At 40.0% G+C, this 17,029-nt stretch overlaps 1 protein-coding gene across 2 annotated transcripts in view; it reads left to right on the forward strand.

Moving 5' to 3' along the window:
• DNAJC15 (DnaJ heat shock protein family (Hsp40) member C15) overlaps positions 1 to 17,029 on the forward strand; it is an 84,134-nt gene that overhangs the window by 20,964 nt on the left and 46,141 nt on the right. For both annotated transcript variants that reach the window (XM_061434497.1, XM_061434496.1), the window contains exons 2-3: positions 12,157 to 12,208; positions 15,364 to 15,437. In XM_061434497.1, coding sequence (XP_061290481.1) covers positions 12,157 to 12,208; positions 15,364 to 15,437 — 126 coding nt within the window. The remainder of the gene's footprint in view (positions 1 to 12,156; positions 12,209 to 15,363; positions 15,438 to 17,029) is intronic.

Consider the following 17,029-nt stretch of genomic DNA (forward strand, 5'->3'; position numbering starts at 1 on the left):
CTTCTGTGAGACTTTTGGATGTATTTACCTGGTCCAGCATATTTTGAAACATGATTATGTGTTAATTTCTTAATTAAATTTAACTGTCATTTTGCATTATATTTTCCCATTTCAATCATAATTCCATTCACTAGCAGACACCAATACACAGAACAAATAATACAAGTTCCAAAAGGCATCTGGGTAGTGAGGATGTTGCTTAAGATCATTTTCATCCCTTTATATTAATTTTTGAGAAACTGTGTGTGTGTGTGTGTATGCTCAGTTGTTTCCACCTCTGTGACCCCATGGACTGTAGCCTGCCAGGCTCCTCTGCCTGTGAATTTCCCAGGCAAGAACACTGGAGTGGGTTGCCCTTTCCTTCTCCAATGCATGAAAGTGAAAAGTAAAAGTGAAGTCGCTTAGTCATGTCCGACTGGCAGTGCCCCCATGGACTGCGGCCCACCAGGCTCCTCCGTCCATGGGATTTTCCAGGCAAGAGTACTGGAGTGGGGTGCCATTGCCTTCTCCTGTTACTAACTACTTTGTTAGACTGGAAATCTAGAGATAAGCAGTCCCTACATCCAGAAGCTCACATTTTAGAAGGGGTTTAAAATAGGTAAATCGGGAAAGGTTGGGGGAGGGATAGGTCGGGAGTTTGGGATTGGTATGTACAAACTGCTGTATTTAAAATAAAATGCTTTTCCATTAAATAAATAAAACATATGTCTAATTCTAAAAATAGAGAAAGGAATAGGCAAACTATTATTATTAATAAAGAATGTGCTATGTACTGTAATAGAACTGCTAAGTATCGGGTTGACCAAAAGTTTTGTTTGGGTTTTTCTAACAAACGAACCTTTTGGCCAACCCAGTACCTTGGGGTCACTGAAATGTTTTACTTGAGTGAAGAGATGGGTGATGAAATGAGGTGACCTTAAAGCTGTTTGTTGAAAAATAAGCAGGGATTTTCCAGGAGGACTGAGCATAGAAGAACAGGAAGGATTAGGAGTGAAAATGTGAGAGTGAAGGAAGGACTCACAGTCACAGACATCTGCCATGTGTACACGGTGCATCGGCTGCTCTTCATGATCTTTTCTCATTATCATTTTGAGCTTCCTGTAATGTATATTTTCATATTCCCATTTTATAGATGAGGAAATGGGCCTAGAGACATCAGCTTAGGGTCCCAGATTTGGTCAAGATTGAGTTGAAATTAGAGCCCACACCTGATTAACTCTGAAGCCCGTGGAGTCTCCATTCAAGGCTGAAGGGATGAAAGACTGAGGAAGTTCATGCTCGCTTCACAGATGGAGACTGAAAAAAGTAAAATACAGTATTGGCAAAGAGGGATGGGGAGTGCTGTGAGTCAAGGGTGAGGGAGAGGGCGAAAGCCCAGCCAACAGCGGAAACCGTAGTTTTATAGTGGTGCTCTTTAGCGTAGATGTAAGACTTTTCTCCAGCCAGATTTAGCAGTCTAGCTAGGCAAAGGATTCTTTATGGTAACTCTGCAACCATTTTGAAATCAATCAGCAATTTCACTGGGAATATACTGTTTGTTAATTTATGCAGTGCTGTTATACATACGCTTGGACATTTTAAAATCTAAAATATTCATGTGTTGTTTGTAGTCATAGGGGATGCAACGAAAACTATGCTGTTTGGCATTTTGAGAAATATCTGAAGTTGTCATGAATTTTTAAAACTTTTAATTCAATACCATTAGCCAGTAACACATACGTTTGTTATGTGCATACATATCATCTTTGTTTTCCCTGGTGACCACGATAGGATTGCTAAAAACCAAATTTCCAAATTTGGCATGAATAGAATTTTTCTGTTTTCCTTATATAGACCACTTTCCCAAAACACTGGCCTAGACCAGTTGTAAAATAATTAGTGGGTAGAATTTTTACCTGACTGTAACTGATCTAAATTTTAGATACACATACCTTTTTTATAAAAAAGATCAAGTTGTTATAAATACGTGCTAGCATAATTTTACGTAGGAAAAAAAAAATGGATCTAAGAATTCATTTAGATCTTTTACTTGAAAAATGTTAGCTACTTTTCCAGCCCTCTGAATCTTCAAAGAAAATGTTACAAAACTAAAACTTGCTGAAGGCAGTCTTGTGGATATTTAAAACCAATGAAAACACCTTGTGTGGCATCTACATTTACCATCTACTGTCAAGATTGCTGGGAGAAATATCAATAACCTCAGATATGCAGATGACACCACCCTTATGGCAGAAAGTGAAGAGGAACTAAAAAGCCTCTTGATGAAAGTGAAAGAGGAAAGTGAAAAAATTGGCTTAAAGCTCAACATTCAGAAAACTAAGATCATGGCATCTGGTCCATCACTTCATGGAAATAGATGGGGAAACAGTGTCAGACTTTATTTTTGGGGCTCCAAAATCACTGCAGATGGTGACTGCAGCCATGAAATTAAAAGACGCTTACTCCTTGGAAGGAAAGTTATGACCAACCTAGATGGCATATTCAAAAGAGAGACATTACTTTGCCAGCAAAGGTCGATCTAGTCAAGGCTATGGTTTTTCCAGTAGTCATGTATGGATGTGAGAGTTGGACTGTGAAGAAGGCTGAGTGCCGAAGAATTGATGCTTTTGAACTGTAGTGTTGGAGAAGACTCTTGAGAGTCCCTTGGACTACAAGGAGATCCAACCAGTCCATTCTAAAGGAGATCAGTCCTGGGTGTTCTTTGGAAGGACTGATGCTAAAGGTGAAACTCCAATACTGTGGCCACCTCATGCGAAGAGTTGACTCATTGGAAAAGACTCTGAGGCTGGGAAGGATTGGGGGCAGGAGGAGAAGGGGACGACAGAGGATGAGATGGCTGGATGGCATCACTGACTTGATGGACGTGAGTCTGAGTGAACTCCGGGAGTTGGTGACGGACAGGGAGGCCTGGCGTGCTGTGTGATTCATGGGGTCGCAAAGAGTCAGACACGACTGAGCGACTGAACTGAACTGACTGACTGACTGATCTCCTACATATGTACGACACCTATGGCAGTTTTAGCTCAGGCCAGAGTACACGTGTATACATATCTGTCCTTTTAAATCACACTGCCTTATTTCTTTTCTTTTCAGCACATATTCTAATTTTCCAAAGTCAAAGAAATAGGAACATTTCTCTAGTTTCTATAAAAACACAGGCGTAGCATGATGTCAGTCTGGTTGCATGAAAGCAGTTTTGGACATTTAACCTGGCTATTGCCTGGTTGGTGGAAAATTACAGTACTAGTGTTACTAACACCATGCCTCGTTCTGCATTTTGCTTTTAAATGGTCTTTTCAACGTTTTGTTCTGTTACTGACAATTTAATTTTGAAGCATCATTGTTTAAAAAACATTCAAAATAGAAATTGAAGCACATCATTGTGCTTGACACTAGATCAAATATGGTGTTGTGTCTATAAAAGAAATAAAATAGATCCTGTTAGCCTGACGGTACAATACGAACATTTAAATAAATGTGAAATAGCATAGTGATAAAGCAAATGTGAAATTTTTTCAACAGTGGTAAAGTAGAGAAGATGTTGATGGAATTCTCTATTATTTACACAATTATGCTAAATGAACCATAGGCTATTTCCTTTTTTAAACCTCAGTTAGCTTAGATGTAATTTTATACTTTAAAAAATTTAAGGACAGATACAGGTATGGTTGAGAGTTCTCTGAACTACTTGGTTAGATGTCAGATAGACTCTCTTGTGCCTCCTACTTCCTGTATTTGCAGTTAGATGGTTACTTTTTTCTGTTTGGGTCATTCACATACATGAAGGGTTGGGGGAGCTTGTTGTTATTGTTGTTTAGTCGCTAAGTTGTGTCTGACTCTTTGTGACCCCGTGGACTGTAGCCTGCCAGGCTCCTCTGTCCATGGGATTTCCCAGGCAAGAATAATGGAGTGGCTTGCCCTTGCCATCTCCAAAGGATTTTCCAGACCCAGGGGTCAAACCCCTGTCTCCTGCTTGGCAGGCAGATTCTTTACTACTGAGCCACCTGGGAAGAGCTATCTAAATTCATGTCTGAAAAAAAATTCCATTAACTTTTTAGTGAATGAAAAACTGTTAGGTAGTAAATAAATATTCTTTTCTAGGAAACAAATGATATTCTTATTTTGGACCATTTGAGGTTCAGTTCAGTTCAGTTGCTCAGCCATGTCCGACTCTTTGCGACCCCATGAACTGCAGCACACCAGGCCTCCCTGTCCATCACCAACTCCTGGAGTTCACTCAAACTCACATCCATCGAGTTAGTGATGCCATCCAACCATCTCATCCTCTGTCGTCCCCTTCTCCTGCCCTCAATCTTTCCCACCATCAGGGACTTTTCAGATGAGTCAGTTCTTCACATCAGGTGGCCAAACTACTGGAGTTTCAGCTTCAACATCAGTCCTTCCAGTGAACACTCAGGACTCATTTCCTTTAGGATGGACTGGGTGGATCTCCTAGCAGTCTAAGGGACTCTCAAGAGTCTTCTCCAACACCATGGTTCAAAAGCATCAATTCTTCGGCGCTCAGCTTTCTTCACAGTCCAATTCTCATATCCATACATGACCACTGGAAAAACCATAGCCTTGACTAGACGGACCTCTGTTGACAAAGCGATGTCTCTGCTTTTGAATATGCTGTCTAGGTTGGTCATAACTTTTCTTCCAAGGAGTAAGCGTCTTTTAATTTCATGGCTGCAGTCACCATCTGCAGTGATTTTGGAGCCCCCAAAAATAAAGTCTGACACTGTTTCCACTGTTTCCCATCTATTTCCTGTGATGTGATAGGACCAGATGCCATGATCTTCATTTTCTGAATGTTGAGTTTTAAGCCAACATTTTCACTCTCCTCTTTCACTTTCATCAAGAGGCTTTTTAGTTCCTCTTAACTTTCTGCCATAAGGGTGGTGTCATCTGCATATCTGAGGTTATTGGTATTTCTCCCGGCAATCCTGATTCCAGCTTGTGCTTCTTCCAGCTCAGCGTTTCTCATGATGTACTCTGCATATAAGTTAAATAAGCAGGGTGACAATATACAGCCTTGACGTACTCCTTTTCCTATTTGGAACCAGTCTGTTGTTCCATGCCCAGTTCTAACTGTTGCTTCCTGACCTGCATACAGATTTCTCAAGAGGCAGGTCAGGTCTTCTGGTATTCTCATCTCTTTCAGAATTTTCCACAGTTTCCTGTGATCCACACAGTCAAAGGCTTTGGCATAGTCAGTAAAGCAGAAATAGATTTTTTTCTGGAACTCTCTTGCTTTTTCGATGATCCAGAGGATGTTGGCAATTTGATCTCTGGTTCCTCTGCCTTTTCTAAATCCAGCTTAAACATCTGGAAGTTCATGGTTCACGTATTGCTGAAGCCTGGCTTGGAGAATTTTGAGCATTACTTTACTAGCATGTGAGATGAGTGCAATTGTGCAGTAGTTTGACTATTCTTTGGCATTGCCTTTCTTTGGGATTGGAATGAAAACTGACCTTTTCCAGTCCTGTGGCCACTCCTGAGTTTTCCAAATTTGCTGGAGTATTGAGTGCAGCACTTTCACAGCATCATCTTTCAGGATTTGAAATAGCTCACCTGGAATTCCATCACCTCCACTAGCTCTGTTCGTAGTGATGCTTCCTGAGGCCAACTTGACTTCACATTCTAGGATGTCTGGCTCTAGGTGAGTGATCACACTATCGTGATTATCTGGGTTGTGAAGATCTTTTTTTACAGGTCTTCTGTGTATTCTTGCCATCTCTTCTTAATATCTTTTGCTTCTGTTAGGTCCATACCATTTCTGTCCTTTATCGAGCCCATCTTTGCATGAAATGTTCCCTTGGTATCTCTGATTTTCTTGAAGAGATCTCTAGTCTTTCCCATTCTGTTGTTTTCCTCTATTTCTTTGCATTGATTGCTGAGGAAGGCTTTCTTATCTCTCCTTGCTATTCTTTGGAACTCTGCATACAGATGATTATATCTTTCCTTTTCTCCTTTGCTTTTCACTTCTTTTCTTTTCGCAGCTATTTGTAAGGCGTCCTCAGACAGCCATTTTGCCTTTTTGCATTTCTTTTCCATGGGGATGGTCTTGATTCCTGTCTCCTGTACAATGTCAGGAACCTCTGTCCATAGTTCATCAGGCACTCTGTCTGTCAGATCTAGTCCCTTAAATCTATTTCTCACTTCCACTGTATAATCGTAAGAGATTTGATTTAGGTCATACCTGAATGGTCTAGTGGTTTTCCCTACTTTCTTCAATTTCAGTCTGAATTTGGCAATAAGGAGTTCATGATCTGAGCCACAGTCAGCTCTTGGTCATGTCTTTGCTGACTGTATAGAGCTTCTCCATCTTTGACTACAAAGAATATAGTCAGTCTGATTTTGGTGTTGACCATCTGGTGAGGTCCATGTGTAGAGTCTTCTTTTGTGTCGTTGGAAGAGGGTGTTTGCTATGACCAGTGCGTTCTTTTGGCAAAACTCTTAGCCTTTGCCCTGCTTCATTCCGTACTCCAAGGGCAAATATGCCAGTTACTCCAGGCGTTCCTTGACTTGCTACTTTTGCATTCCGGTCCCATATAATGAAAAGGATATCTTTTTTGGGTGTTAGTTCTAAAAGGTCTTGCAGGTCTTCATAGAACCGTTCAACTTTAGCATCTTTAGCGTTACCAGTTGGGGCATAGGCTTGGATTACCGTGATATTGAATGGTTTGCCTTGGAAACAAACAGAGATCATTCTGTCATTTTTGAGATTGCATCCAAGTATTGCATTTCGGACTCTCTAGTTGACCATGATGGCTACTCCATTTCTTCTAAGGGATTCCTGCCCACAGTAGTAGATATAATGATCATCTGAGTTAAATTCACCCATTCCAGTCCATTTTAGTTCGCTGATTCCTAGAATGTCGACGTTCACTCTCGCCATCTCCTGTTGGACCACTTCCAATTTGCCTTGATTCATGGACCTAACATTCCAGGTTCCTATGCAATATTGCTCTTCACAGCATCAGACCTTGCTTCTATCAGCAGTCACATCCACAACTGGGTATTGTTTTGCTTTGACTCCATCCCTTCATTCTTTCTGGAGTTATTTCTCCACTGATCTCCAGTTCCAAATAGGGAAAGGAGTTTGTCAAGGCTATATATTGTCACCTGCTTATTTAACTTATATGTAGAATACACCTTGAGAAACACTGGGCTTGAAGAAGCACAAACTGGAATCAAGATTGCCAGGAGAAATATCAATAACCTCAGATATGCAGATGACACCACCCTCATGGCAGAAAGTGAAGAAGAACTAAAGAGCCTCTTGATGAAAGTGAAAGAGGAGAGTGAAAAAGTTGGCTTAAAGCTCAACATTCAGAAAACTAAGATCATGGCATCCAGTCCCATCACTTCATGGGAAATAGATGGGGAAACAGTGGAAACAGTGTCAGATTTTATTTTGGGGGGCTCCAAAACAATGCAGATGGTGACTGCAGCCATGAAATTAAAATACGCTTACTCCTTGGAAGACAAGTTATGACCAACCTAGACAGCATATTAAAAAGCAGAGACATTACTTTGCCAACAAAGTCCGTCTAGTCAAAGGTATAGTTTTTCTAGTAGTCATGTATGGATGTGAGAGTTGGAGTGTAAAGAATGCTGAACGCCGAAGAATTGATGCTTTTGAACTATGGTGTTGGAGAAGACTCTTTAGAGTCTCTTGGACTGCAAGGAAATCTAACCAGTCTATCCTAAAGGAAATTAGTCCTGAGTTTTCATTGGAAGGACTGATGTTGAAACTGAAACTCTTAATACTTTGGCCACCTGATGCGAAGAACTGACTCATTTGCAAAGACTCTGACGTTGGGAAAGATTGAAGGTGCAAAGAGAAAGAGATGACGGAGGATGAGATGGTTGGATGGCGTCACCGACACAATGGACATTAGTCTGAATAAACCCCAGGAGTTGGTGATGGCCAGGGAAGCCTGACGTGCTGCAGACCATTGGGTTGCAAAGAGTTGGACATGACTGAGCAACTGAACTGAACTGAAGGTTAAAGATAAAGACCTTTGGGAGGTTAGCATTAGCAGTGGAGGCTCACCATGTTCAGCATCCTGTAGAGGACCCATTTGATACAAGCCTTTGCCTTATACGCTGCATCTCTTATGCATAATATAGTGACTCATGTATACTAATGCATGTGTCAGTGAGTAGTAATGGGTGGGTTTGGGGGACATAGTTTAATGAAGGGACTATGTGCAGAGTTGTGGGTAAACAAGAAAGGATGATGAATGACCCAGGGACTAGTGACAGTTGGAAACAGTACCTACTGAGGCAGAGAGGCAAGGGGTTGGGAACTGTGCTCCAGAACCCAGTGAGAGTTACAGGTGTGGAGGAGGAGCCGCTGAACAGGAGCTGTGGCTGAAGAGGAGGCATAGCAGGGAATAAATGGTACTGCTTTTCTGTGTCCTTCCACTGGTACTTTTCTGCTGATTCTTCCTTTTGAGAAAAGCAGTTTCACGTGCACAGGCTTTCAGCCCTGCTCGGCCTCATGAGGAGAGGTCTTGGACTCAGAGCACTTTTTTAGCAAAAGGTGAGGAGCTCACACAGCCTGTGTTTTGTGGGGTGATCGTTTCCTGTTTCAGTCTTGCCCCCAGCTTTCAGTATCTCAGATTCCAGGGATGGTGTGGGCTAAAGAGGGGAAGGGAGCACCGGGCCAGTTTCCTCTTGTCAGCCGTCATCCCCCAGCCCCGTGAAACTGGTGCACACAGCTGGGCTGGAGCTGATCTTTCTCTGCCCCTTCTCTGGGTAAGAAATGTTATTCTATCCAGTGCTTGAGCATCGTGGTTGGCTTCGAAACTTTGGTACCAAGATATACTGGGCAGAGATGTTTAGAGTCCTTTTCTGTGATTGGTAGCTAGTGCTTGGTGTTTTGTGAAACTTCCTCTCATTGGCAAACCCAACCAGTAGCAGGAGTGCAAATGAGGACTGGATAATGTAGTCTTTTGAGCTAAGTGGAGACAGAGGTATAGAGCAAGTCAGGGAAGAGCGGAAAATGAACCTGGGGGGACAAATGGACAACAATCATTGGCGTATTCAATACTTATTTATTGAAAATTAAATTGAATTTTTAGCTGTTAAGTACAGTTGAGCCTTACATATTGTTAGATTAAAGTGAAAAATGACCAAATGCCTAATGGTTGAATGTTTTTGATATAAATATCTTGACATAAAAATCTCTTTAGTAAGGCAACTATTTTGTCTCATATATATTTGAATAGTCAGAATAGTAAAAATGATATAATAATTAGTCTATAAAAAAGAGCCTACCTCAAAAACCACTTCTGTGAGTCTTCTTTTACTCAGACAAATTTAAAAGTGTATGTGCCAAGCCACTGTGCTAAGTCCTTTTAGTACATTATTACTATTATTCTAGAAGTGTATCCTAGAAGAATATCCTGGAAGAATCACCCCAGAAGTGTAGATACTGCTGCTCGGTGCTTGATTCATTGGTGAACAGAACAAATTCCACAAAGGTCAGAGATCTTTGTATTCTGGTATTAATATTTCTACACCATTTTGGTTTGGTGATTGTTATCATTAGTATTCATGTTTATCAGCTGTTTAGATTTTTGTTTTCTATGAAGTCCCCGACCTACTCTTTTGTCCATTTCTATTGGATTGTCTGTCTTATTAATGGGGAAGAATTCTCTGTATTTTTGGATATGTGCTTATTATCTTTTATGTGTTGCAAATGAGTTCTCCCATTCTGTGGCTGGTTCAAGCTGAAATACTGAGAATATGTCAAATCTTGATAGGCACAGATAGATATTTCTAGTGAGATAAAAGAGTAAGTAGAGTTTATAAGGAAGGACAATAAATTCACACATGAAGCAGTTGAGTACTTTGGTTGAACTGAGGATTTTTAAAGTGAACCAATGGAAAATAAGACTGGGAAACTCAAAATATGTAGTCCCTGGGAAGCTCTGGAAAATGGCAAAAATACACCTCAACAGAACTTCCTTTTCTTCCTTCTTTAAACGTTTTCTTTTGTGTTTGCGTACAGCTGGTTAACAGTGTGGTGGCCCATTGTGTGCTGTTTCAGGTGAACAGCAAAGGGATTCAGCCAACCCAGAACATCTTCTTTAAGCCAATACACATCTCCCTTTAGTTTCAGGAGTAACTAAGTCTAGGCAGCCTGAAGGGAGGGCTTCCCTTGTGACTCAGCTGGTAAAGAATCTGCCTGCAATGCAGGAGACCTGGGTTCGATCCTGGGTTGGGAAGATCCCCTGGAGAAGGGAAAGGCTACCCACTCCAGTATTCTGGCCTGGAGAATTCCATGGACTGTATAGTCCATGGGGTCGCAAAGACTCAGACACGACTGAGCGACTTTCACTTTCACTTAACCTAAAGGGAACCTTGAAGACTGTTTGGCCCCTCTGGCTAGCTAGCTCTAGGCTTGACCTCTACCAGAGAAAGAATCTTCCTTCCCTGAGATTGTCCCAGTGCTCTGCCCAGTGAGAAGGTGCATCTTAAAACTGGAACTGAAGAAACCTAGGTGAACTTTCTTCATCTTGTCTATAAAGAGCTCTAGATTTCTCAGAGAGCGTTGCGTGCATGAGTGCTCAGTTGCTTTGGTCGTGTCCGACTCTTTGCGAGCCTATGGATTGTAGTCCACCAGGCCCCTCTGTCCATGGGATTCTTCAGGCAAGAATACTGGAGTGGGTTTGCTGTGCCCTTCTCCAAAGAGAGCCCTACTGGGTGTTAAAGTTAGAGCACCTTCATATGGTTGGCCTTTGTGTCCTGATGTTTATCCTTTTAGAGTCTCTTGTTGAATATTTAGGGGTTTAATTTCCTAAGACTTGCATTCCCTTACAGAACTTGAAAACTAATAGCTGTAGGGCTTTTTGGTTTTACTGTCCTTCCAGTCTCAACCTCCATTTTTTGACTTCTGCACTGATGTGAAATGAATCCATTCCTGTCCACTGGTGAGATTGTTGTAGCTATTCTTAGTCTTTGCTGGATGTGACGGATTTGCCTCTCTCACCACTAATCAGACAAAATCATTTCTATAGTGCCTCTCTTCAATTATGACCCCATCAAAATTTTGATTTGGCTGCAGATACCTGAAAACCGAAAATATGAGTAGTATCTTAGGAAGCCAGAATTTTATTTTTGTCTCTTATAAATAGAGGCTATCCAGGGGCACTGGCAGCTCCATGATCGTCCAGACCAGTGTCCTTCCACCTCATTTTTCCTCCTTCCTTGTCCAACACGGCGGCTTCTGGTATAATGTCTACATCGCAGCCAGTAGGAAGGAGGAATGGAGCAGGGGAGGGACATTCCCCCGCCCCCTGAAAGACTTCGCAGATGCTGCACGCACTGCTCTTCTTATATCCTATAAGCCAACATTTACTAAACAGTGCTGTACCTAAGCCTAAGGGACGCTTGGAAATATGTGTGTGGCTAAAAATAGGAATTTTTGATCCTGTAGAAGAAAGGGAGAATGGATCTTGGGGGCATCCATTGATCTTTGCTACCTAAAACCTTTTTCTGTTGTGACTTAAATATTTTCCCCAGGTGGTTAAGGAGAAAAGCAGAGAATAATATGGAGTGTATACCTAATTCAGAATTCATCTGGATGAGCTCATATTTTTAGACTCTGGATTTTTCGCTCTTATTTTAAAAGTTTTACCTTGGTCTAGGAAGGTAGAAATAAGCTAGTTCTTAAGCTTTTCATCACTTTTACTAATTTTCCACAATTTGGCTTCTTGGCTACACTTGGATATCATATTTTATCAAATTTTTAAATAGAGCGGAGTCCATTTGTGCCTCACATATGTAAAGGAGGAGGAAATATTTGCCTTTTATATTTATGGAAGATAAATACACTAGACCCACTGTTAAGAATAGTCTATAGAAAACATTTTAGCAACAAGTAACATAAAAGCTCTTGGTCAGAATGAAGTCAAATACATGGAAATTGAATGAAGTCTAAAATTAGTTCACTGAAAATCAGCCAATATAATGTGTAGGAGATAGAATCTCATAGACACTGCAGATATTTAAACCTTCTACAGAGCAGAGCTTGAAGAAAATGTGATATTTAACATAATTGTTCTCATTATTTTAAATGATTTACTTTAAAAACTCATATGTAGCACTGTAAATGATAATCATTTTTTTCCTCTGTAGGCAAGAAGTTTGATAGCTGTGGGGCTGGGTATTGCAGCTCTTGGCTTTGCAGGTAAGATAAATAAAGGATACATATCAATAAATGTTGTAGGAGAAATATTTCCAAATAGCTTTTAGTGAATTTTGAGAAGACTCTCAGTTTTCTGAGGTTTTTGGTTTTAAGACATACATTCCCGTTCTTGACAGCGTTCATAGTCTGTGAACATTTGTCAGTATAGATAAACTTTGTGGTGAAGGAAATTAATGCTACCAAAGTTTGGGAAACTAGCCCCTGTAATAATTGATCTTCCTGACATTTTTTTAGTGTGAGCTATAGTATACTGTTAAAAAATAAACTTTAATGTGAAGCAGTATAAGTGATATGGGGCTCTTCTGTATGCCCATATTTATTTTTTTCTTGCAGATAAGTTTATACATTTTGTGTCAGTTCTTTCTGATGAGCTAGTTAGCCTTGGTAGTGTGTTTATTACTCAACTTAATGTATTGGTGTAATTTCTTTGGAAACCCAGGAGGATTTCTTTAACTGCCAAAAATCTTTTTAGAAAGAATAGTTATAAAGATTTAAAGTAAAATTGCTATTGCTTCCAGTCATTAATTTATAGTTTTAAATTACATAGCTGTTCTCTAATTAAATGTTCATCTGGGAGCATTTCTTTGTTGATAAAGATTTACATTTTTCAGTTAGCTTTTGTGTCTCCTAAGGGCCATGGGTTTGATCGTTTTAACTGGATCTTCTTTGTAGGTGGAGCTATTAATACATTCTATTGTGGTTATATACAGTGACATCCAATAGGAAAAGAGACTTAAAAGATTTTATTCTGTTTTACAGAATATTTAATTGCACACAGCTCTATTTAAAGCGCCTTACCAGTGAGAACTTTAAAAACAGGACGATCAGTGGTTCAGTTTTTCTTGGTTCTTACACCATCAAAGTCTTATGTCTCATTATGTAACTATAGTTAACTACTTATGGAGGTTTCATGTGAAGAGTATCATGTCTGAAAAGGAATTTTGACAGACTTGCCCATAAACATAAAATAATTTTAGCATTAATTGCTATGGCAGAACAGGCATCAGTTCAGTTCAGTTGCTCAGTTGGGTCTGACTCTTTGTGACCCCATAGACTGCAGCACGCCAGCCCTCCCTGTCCATCACCAGCTCCCGGAGCTTGTTCAAACTCATGTCCATCAAGTCGGTGATGCCATCCAACCATCTCGTCCTCTGTCATCCCCTTTTCCTTGCACCTTCAATCTTTCTCAGCATCAGGGTCTTTTCTCAGCATCAGTTCTTCGCAACAGGTGGCCAAAGTATTGGAGTTTCAGCTTCAGCAACAGTCCTGCCAATGAATATTCAGGACTCATTGCCTTTAGGATGGACTGGTTGGATCTCCTTGCAGTCCAAGGGACTTTCAAGAGTCTTCTCCAACACCACAGTTCAAAAGCATCATTTCTTTGGCACTCAGCTTTCTTTATAGTCCAATTCTCATATCTATACATGACTACTGGAAAAACCATAGTTTTAACTAGACGGACCTTTGTTGGCAAAATAATGTCTTTGCTTTTTAATATGTCTAGGTTGGTCATAGATTTTCTTCCAAGGAGCAAGCATCTTTTAATTTCATGGCTGCAGTCACCATCTGCAGTGATTTTGGAGCCCAAAAGAATAAAGCCTCTCACTGTTTCCATTATTTCCCCATCTATTTGCCATGAAGTCATAGGACTGGATGCCATGATCTTAGTTTTCTGAAAGCATGTCTTTCTCATTTCAAATAAAAATCTTATATTTGAATGTAAAATAAGAATAGGCATAGTTCAAATTCAAATGTAAGATTTTTATTTGAAATTAGAGAAAGATATGCTTTTGCCAAGGTCTTCTTTCTAAAATGAGAAGAATTGGTATATGTACTGCATACATATTACACTGTTGCCAAATTCATTTTACTAAGTAAAATATTAAATAGCAGGCATTTCTTTTTCATAGTCAACTACAACTAAAGTGTAGAATTTAGAAGAAAAGTATTCCTAGACTGTTAGAACTTTGTCTTCTCTTTTATGGTTAAAGTAAATGTCCAAATGTCAGTTCTTGAAGCCTTTGATTGCTTTTTTACATCAAGATTGCATGACTGTGGTTTTGAAGTAATTTTGAGACACTTTAAAAGCCATGGACATGAGTTTGAGCAAGCTCTGGGAGTTGGTGATGGACAGGGAAGCCTGGTGTGCTGCAGTCCATGGGGTTGCAAAGAGTTGGACACGACTGAACGACTGAACTGAATTGAAAAGCCATATTTTATACTATTGAAGAATCAAATGAAAGTTGATCTCTATGTGATAAGAGATTTAGACGAGTTAGGGTTTCAGCTTTTTTAATTTTACGTTAACGTTCTCCTTGGTTTCAAGAGCTTTTTGTCTCCTACTTAGGTTGACTACTTCACATCTTCCTAGGTCTAACTAGCGTCCTTTATTTTTCACTATAGCATGTTGTCTGAACAGGAATAACAGTATATTTAGACAGATAACTTGTTATAAGAAATCTATGTAGTTGAATTTTCCCAGTAGAAATCTTAATTTGCAAATAACGTGGTTAGAAACTTAAGAGGATCATAGCTTTTAGAAAAGAGACACTAGTATTAGTAGACACACAGTCTGGTTAGGACACACAGTCTGATTGGCCTGATGATATTTTATTCCTGTTCTGTGCCCTCAAAACTGGTTAGGACCTGTTTTGCTATTGATTCTTAGTTGTCTAGTCTCAGAGGGGTTTTGATAATTAGGGTGACTAAGAAAGAAAAGTACTAAAATAAAAGAAGCTTTTGGTTATCCTCTGTGAGAAATTGATAGTAAACACATTCTTTATAAATATTTCCTACGTAATTGCTTTATTACTTTAGCGGTAACTTCATTAAAAGCAGTCCTGTGTTGTATAGATCATAAACATGACTTGTTTTCTATATATTTCAAAGTGATTATCATTGTGAGAAGCAATAGAATTGTTTTTTTTTAATTGGAGTAATTAAAATGAAATCTGTCCTCCATTTAACAAATTAGAAGTTTGAAAAAATGACTTGGCTTTCTGGTAGGTTTTGAAATAGTTATTAAACTAACATATATAAAGTAGACTATAAATAACTGCTATGGTGAGCACCTTGTGGGTATTGGCTTTCATTACAGAAAATGTATTTGCCTTTATTCCTGTTACTATTATATTTAGGTCGCTACGCATTTCAGATCTGGAAACCTCTAGGACAAGTAATCACAGAAACTGCGAAGAAGATTTCAACTCCTGTAAGTTAAAAAAAATAGTTTAGTTAGAAATCTAAACTTACTTTGAAGTTTCCTGGGCATATTATATCTATGCTTATTCCTGACTTTGCTAATTACTATATTCCTTTTAGTAGTATTACATCAACTCTGAGATAATTTACTTTCCTTGTTTAATTAGTGTTCATTTATTCATTCAGTGATTGTCCTGTGCCAGGGCCTGGGCATAGCCGGTGAACAAAACAGACATGGTCCCTGTCCAGATGGAGTATACCCCCAAATTTATTTCATCTTGAAATTTGAAACTAGCTTCCTTGTACCACCACACCTGGCTGTCTCAAACTTGAAATTATATGATTCCAACTTTGAAACCCTATAGAGCTTATACATCCATCTACCAGCATCACGGCTACTCTGCTGAGTGGAATCTAAGTGAAGAATGAATGGTAGTAGGTATCTAAGAAGCTATATAGCCTAGTGAGCTGGGGTTTGTGACGCCTGGAGACCATGCCCAGAAAGCTCACGGAAGCAATGCAGCATTAACACTGACTTCTGGGAAACAGAAGATCTGGGATACATCAGCTTGGCTTACAGCAATTTGAGAATGAGTGACTTGTTTCAGCAAAGGCATTATAGGCCCCTGAGGCTTAGTTATGAACAATAACCATACTTTAAAAGGATGACAAGTGGACAGATAATTAAACTCAGGGACGAAAGAACTATAAGTGATTTTGCCGATTGAAAATGCATGTCTGTGATTAGAAGGAGCATGTGTTTATCTTCTGCTTTCCTGTTTATATTTCATCTTAAGTATTAATAGGTATTTACTAATAGCATTCATTCAACCAATGTTCATTAAGCACCTACTGCGTGAAAGTGGAAGTTGCTCAATCATGTCCGACTCTTTGCAACCCCATGGACTGTACAGTCCATGGAATTCTCCAGGCCAGAACACTGGAGTGGGTAGCCTTTCCCTTCTCCAGGGAACGTTCCCAATCCAGGATCAAACCCAGGTCTCCCGCATTGCAGGCAGAGTCTTTACCAGCTGAGCCACAGGGAAGCACCTGCTCCATACTAGACGCAATTGTGGGGAGTGCGAGGTGGTCATGAACCAGATAAAGACACTGCCCTCTAGTTTACTTTTTAGTGGAGACAATTAACAGATAAGTAAGATATATAATGGGAGAAGGCAATGGCACCCCACTCCAGTACTGTTGCCTGGAAAATCCCATGGACGGAGGAGCCTGGTAGGCTGCAGTCCATGGGGTCGCTAAGAGTCGGACACGACTGAGCGACTTCACTTTCACTTTCCACTTTCATGCATTGGAGAAGGAAATGGCAACCCACTCCAGTGTTCTTGCCTGGAGAATCCCAGGGACGGGGGAGCCTGGTAGGCTGCAGTCCATGGGATCACACAGAGTCGGACACGACTGAAGCGACTTAGCAGCAGCAGCAAGATATATAATAATATAATATGTAGAGGTATTGAAGTTAGAAGTTTAGTTTTCTTTAAAAAACTAAATCAGGGTGCATGCATCCTAGTCACTTCAATTGTCCGACTCTTTGCAACCCCATGGACTGTAGCCCACCAGGCTCCTTTTTGTCCATGGAATTGT

Source organism: Bos javanicus, chromosome 12, assembly GCF_032452875.1.
Source record: "Bos javanicus breed banteng chromosome 12, ARS-OSU_banteng_1.0, whole genome shotgun sequence".
NCBI lineage: Eukaryota > Metazoa > Chordata > Mammalia > Artiodactyla > Bovidae > Bos > Bos javanicus.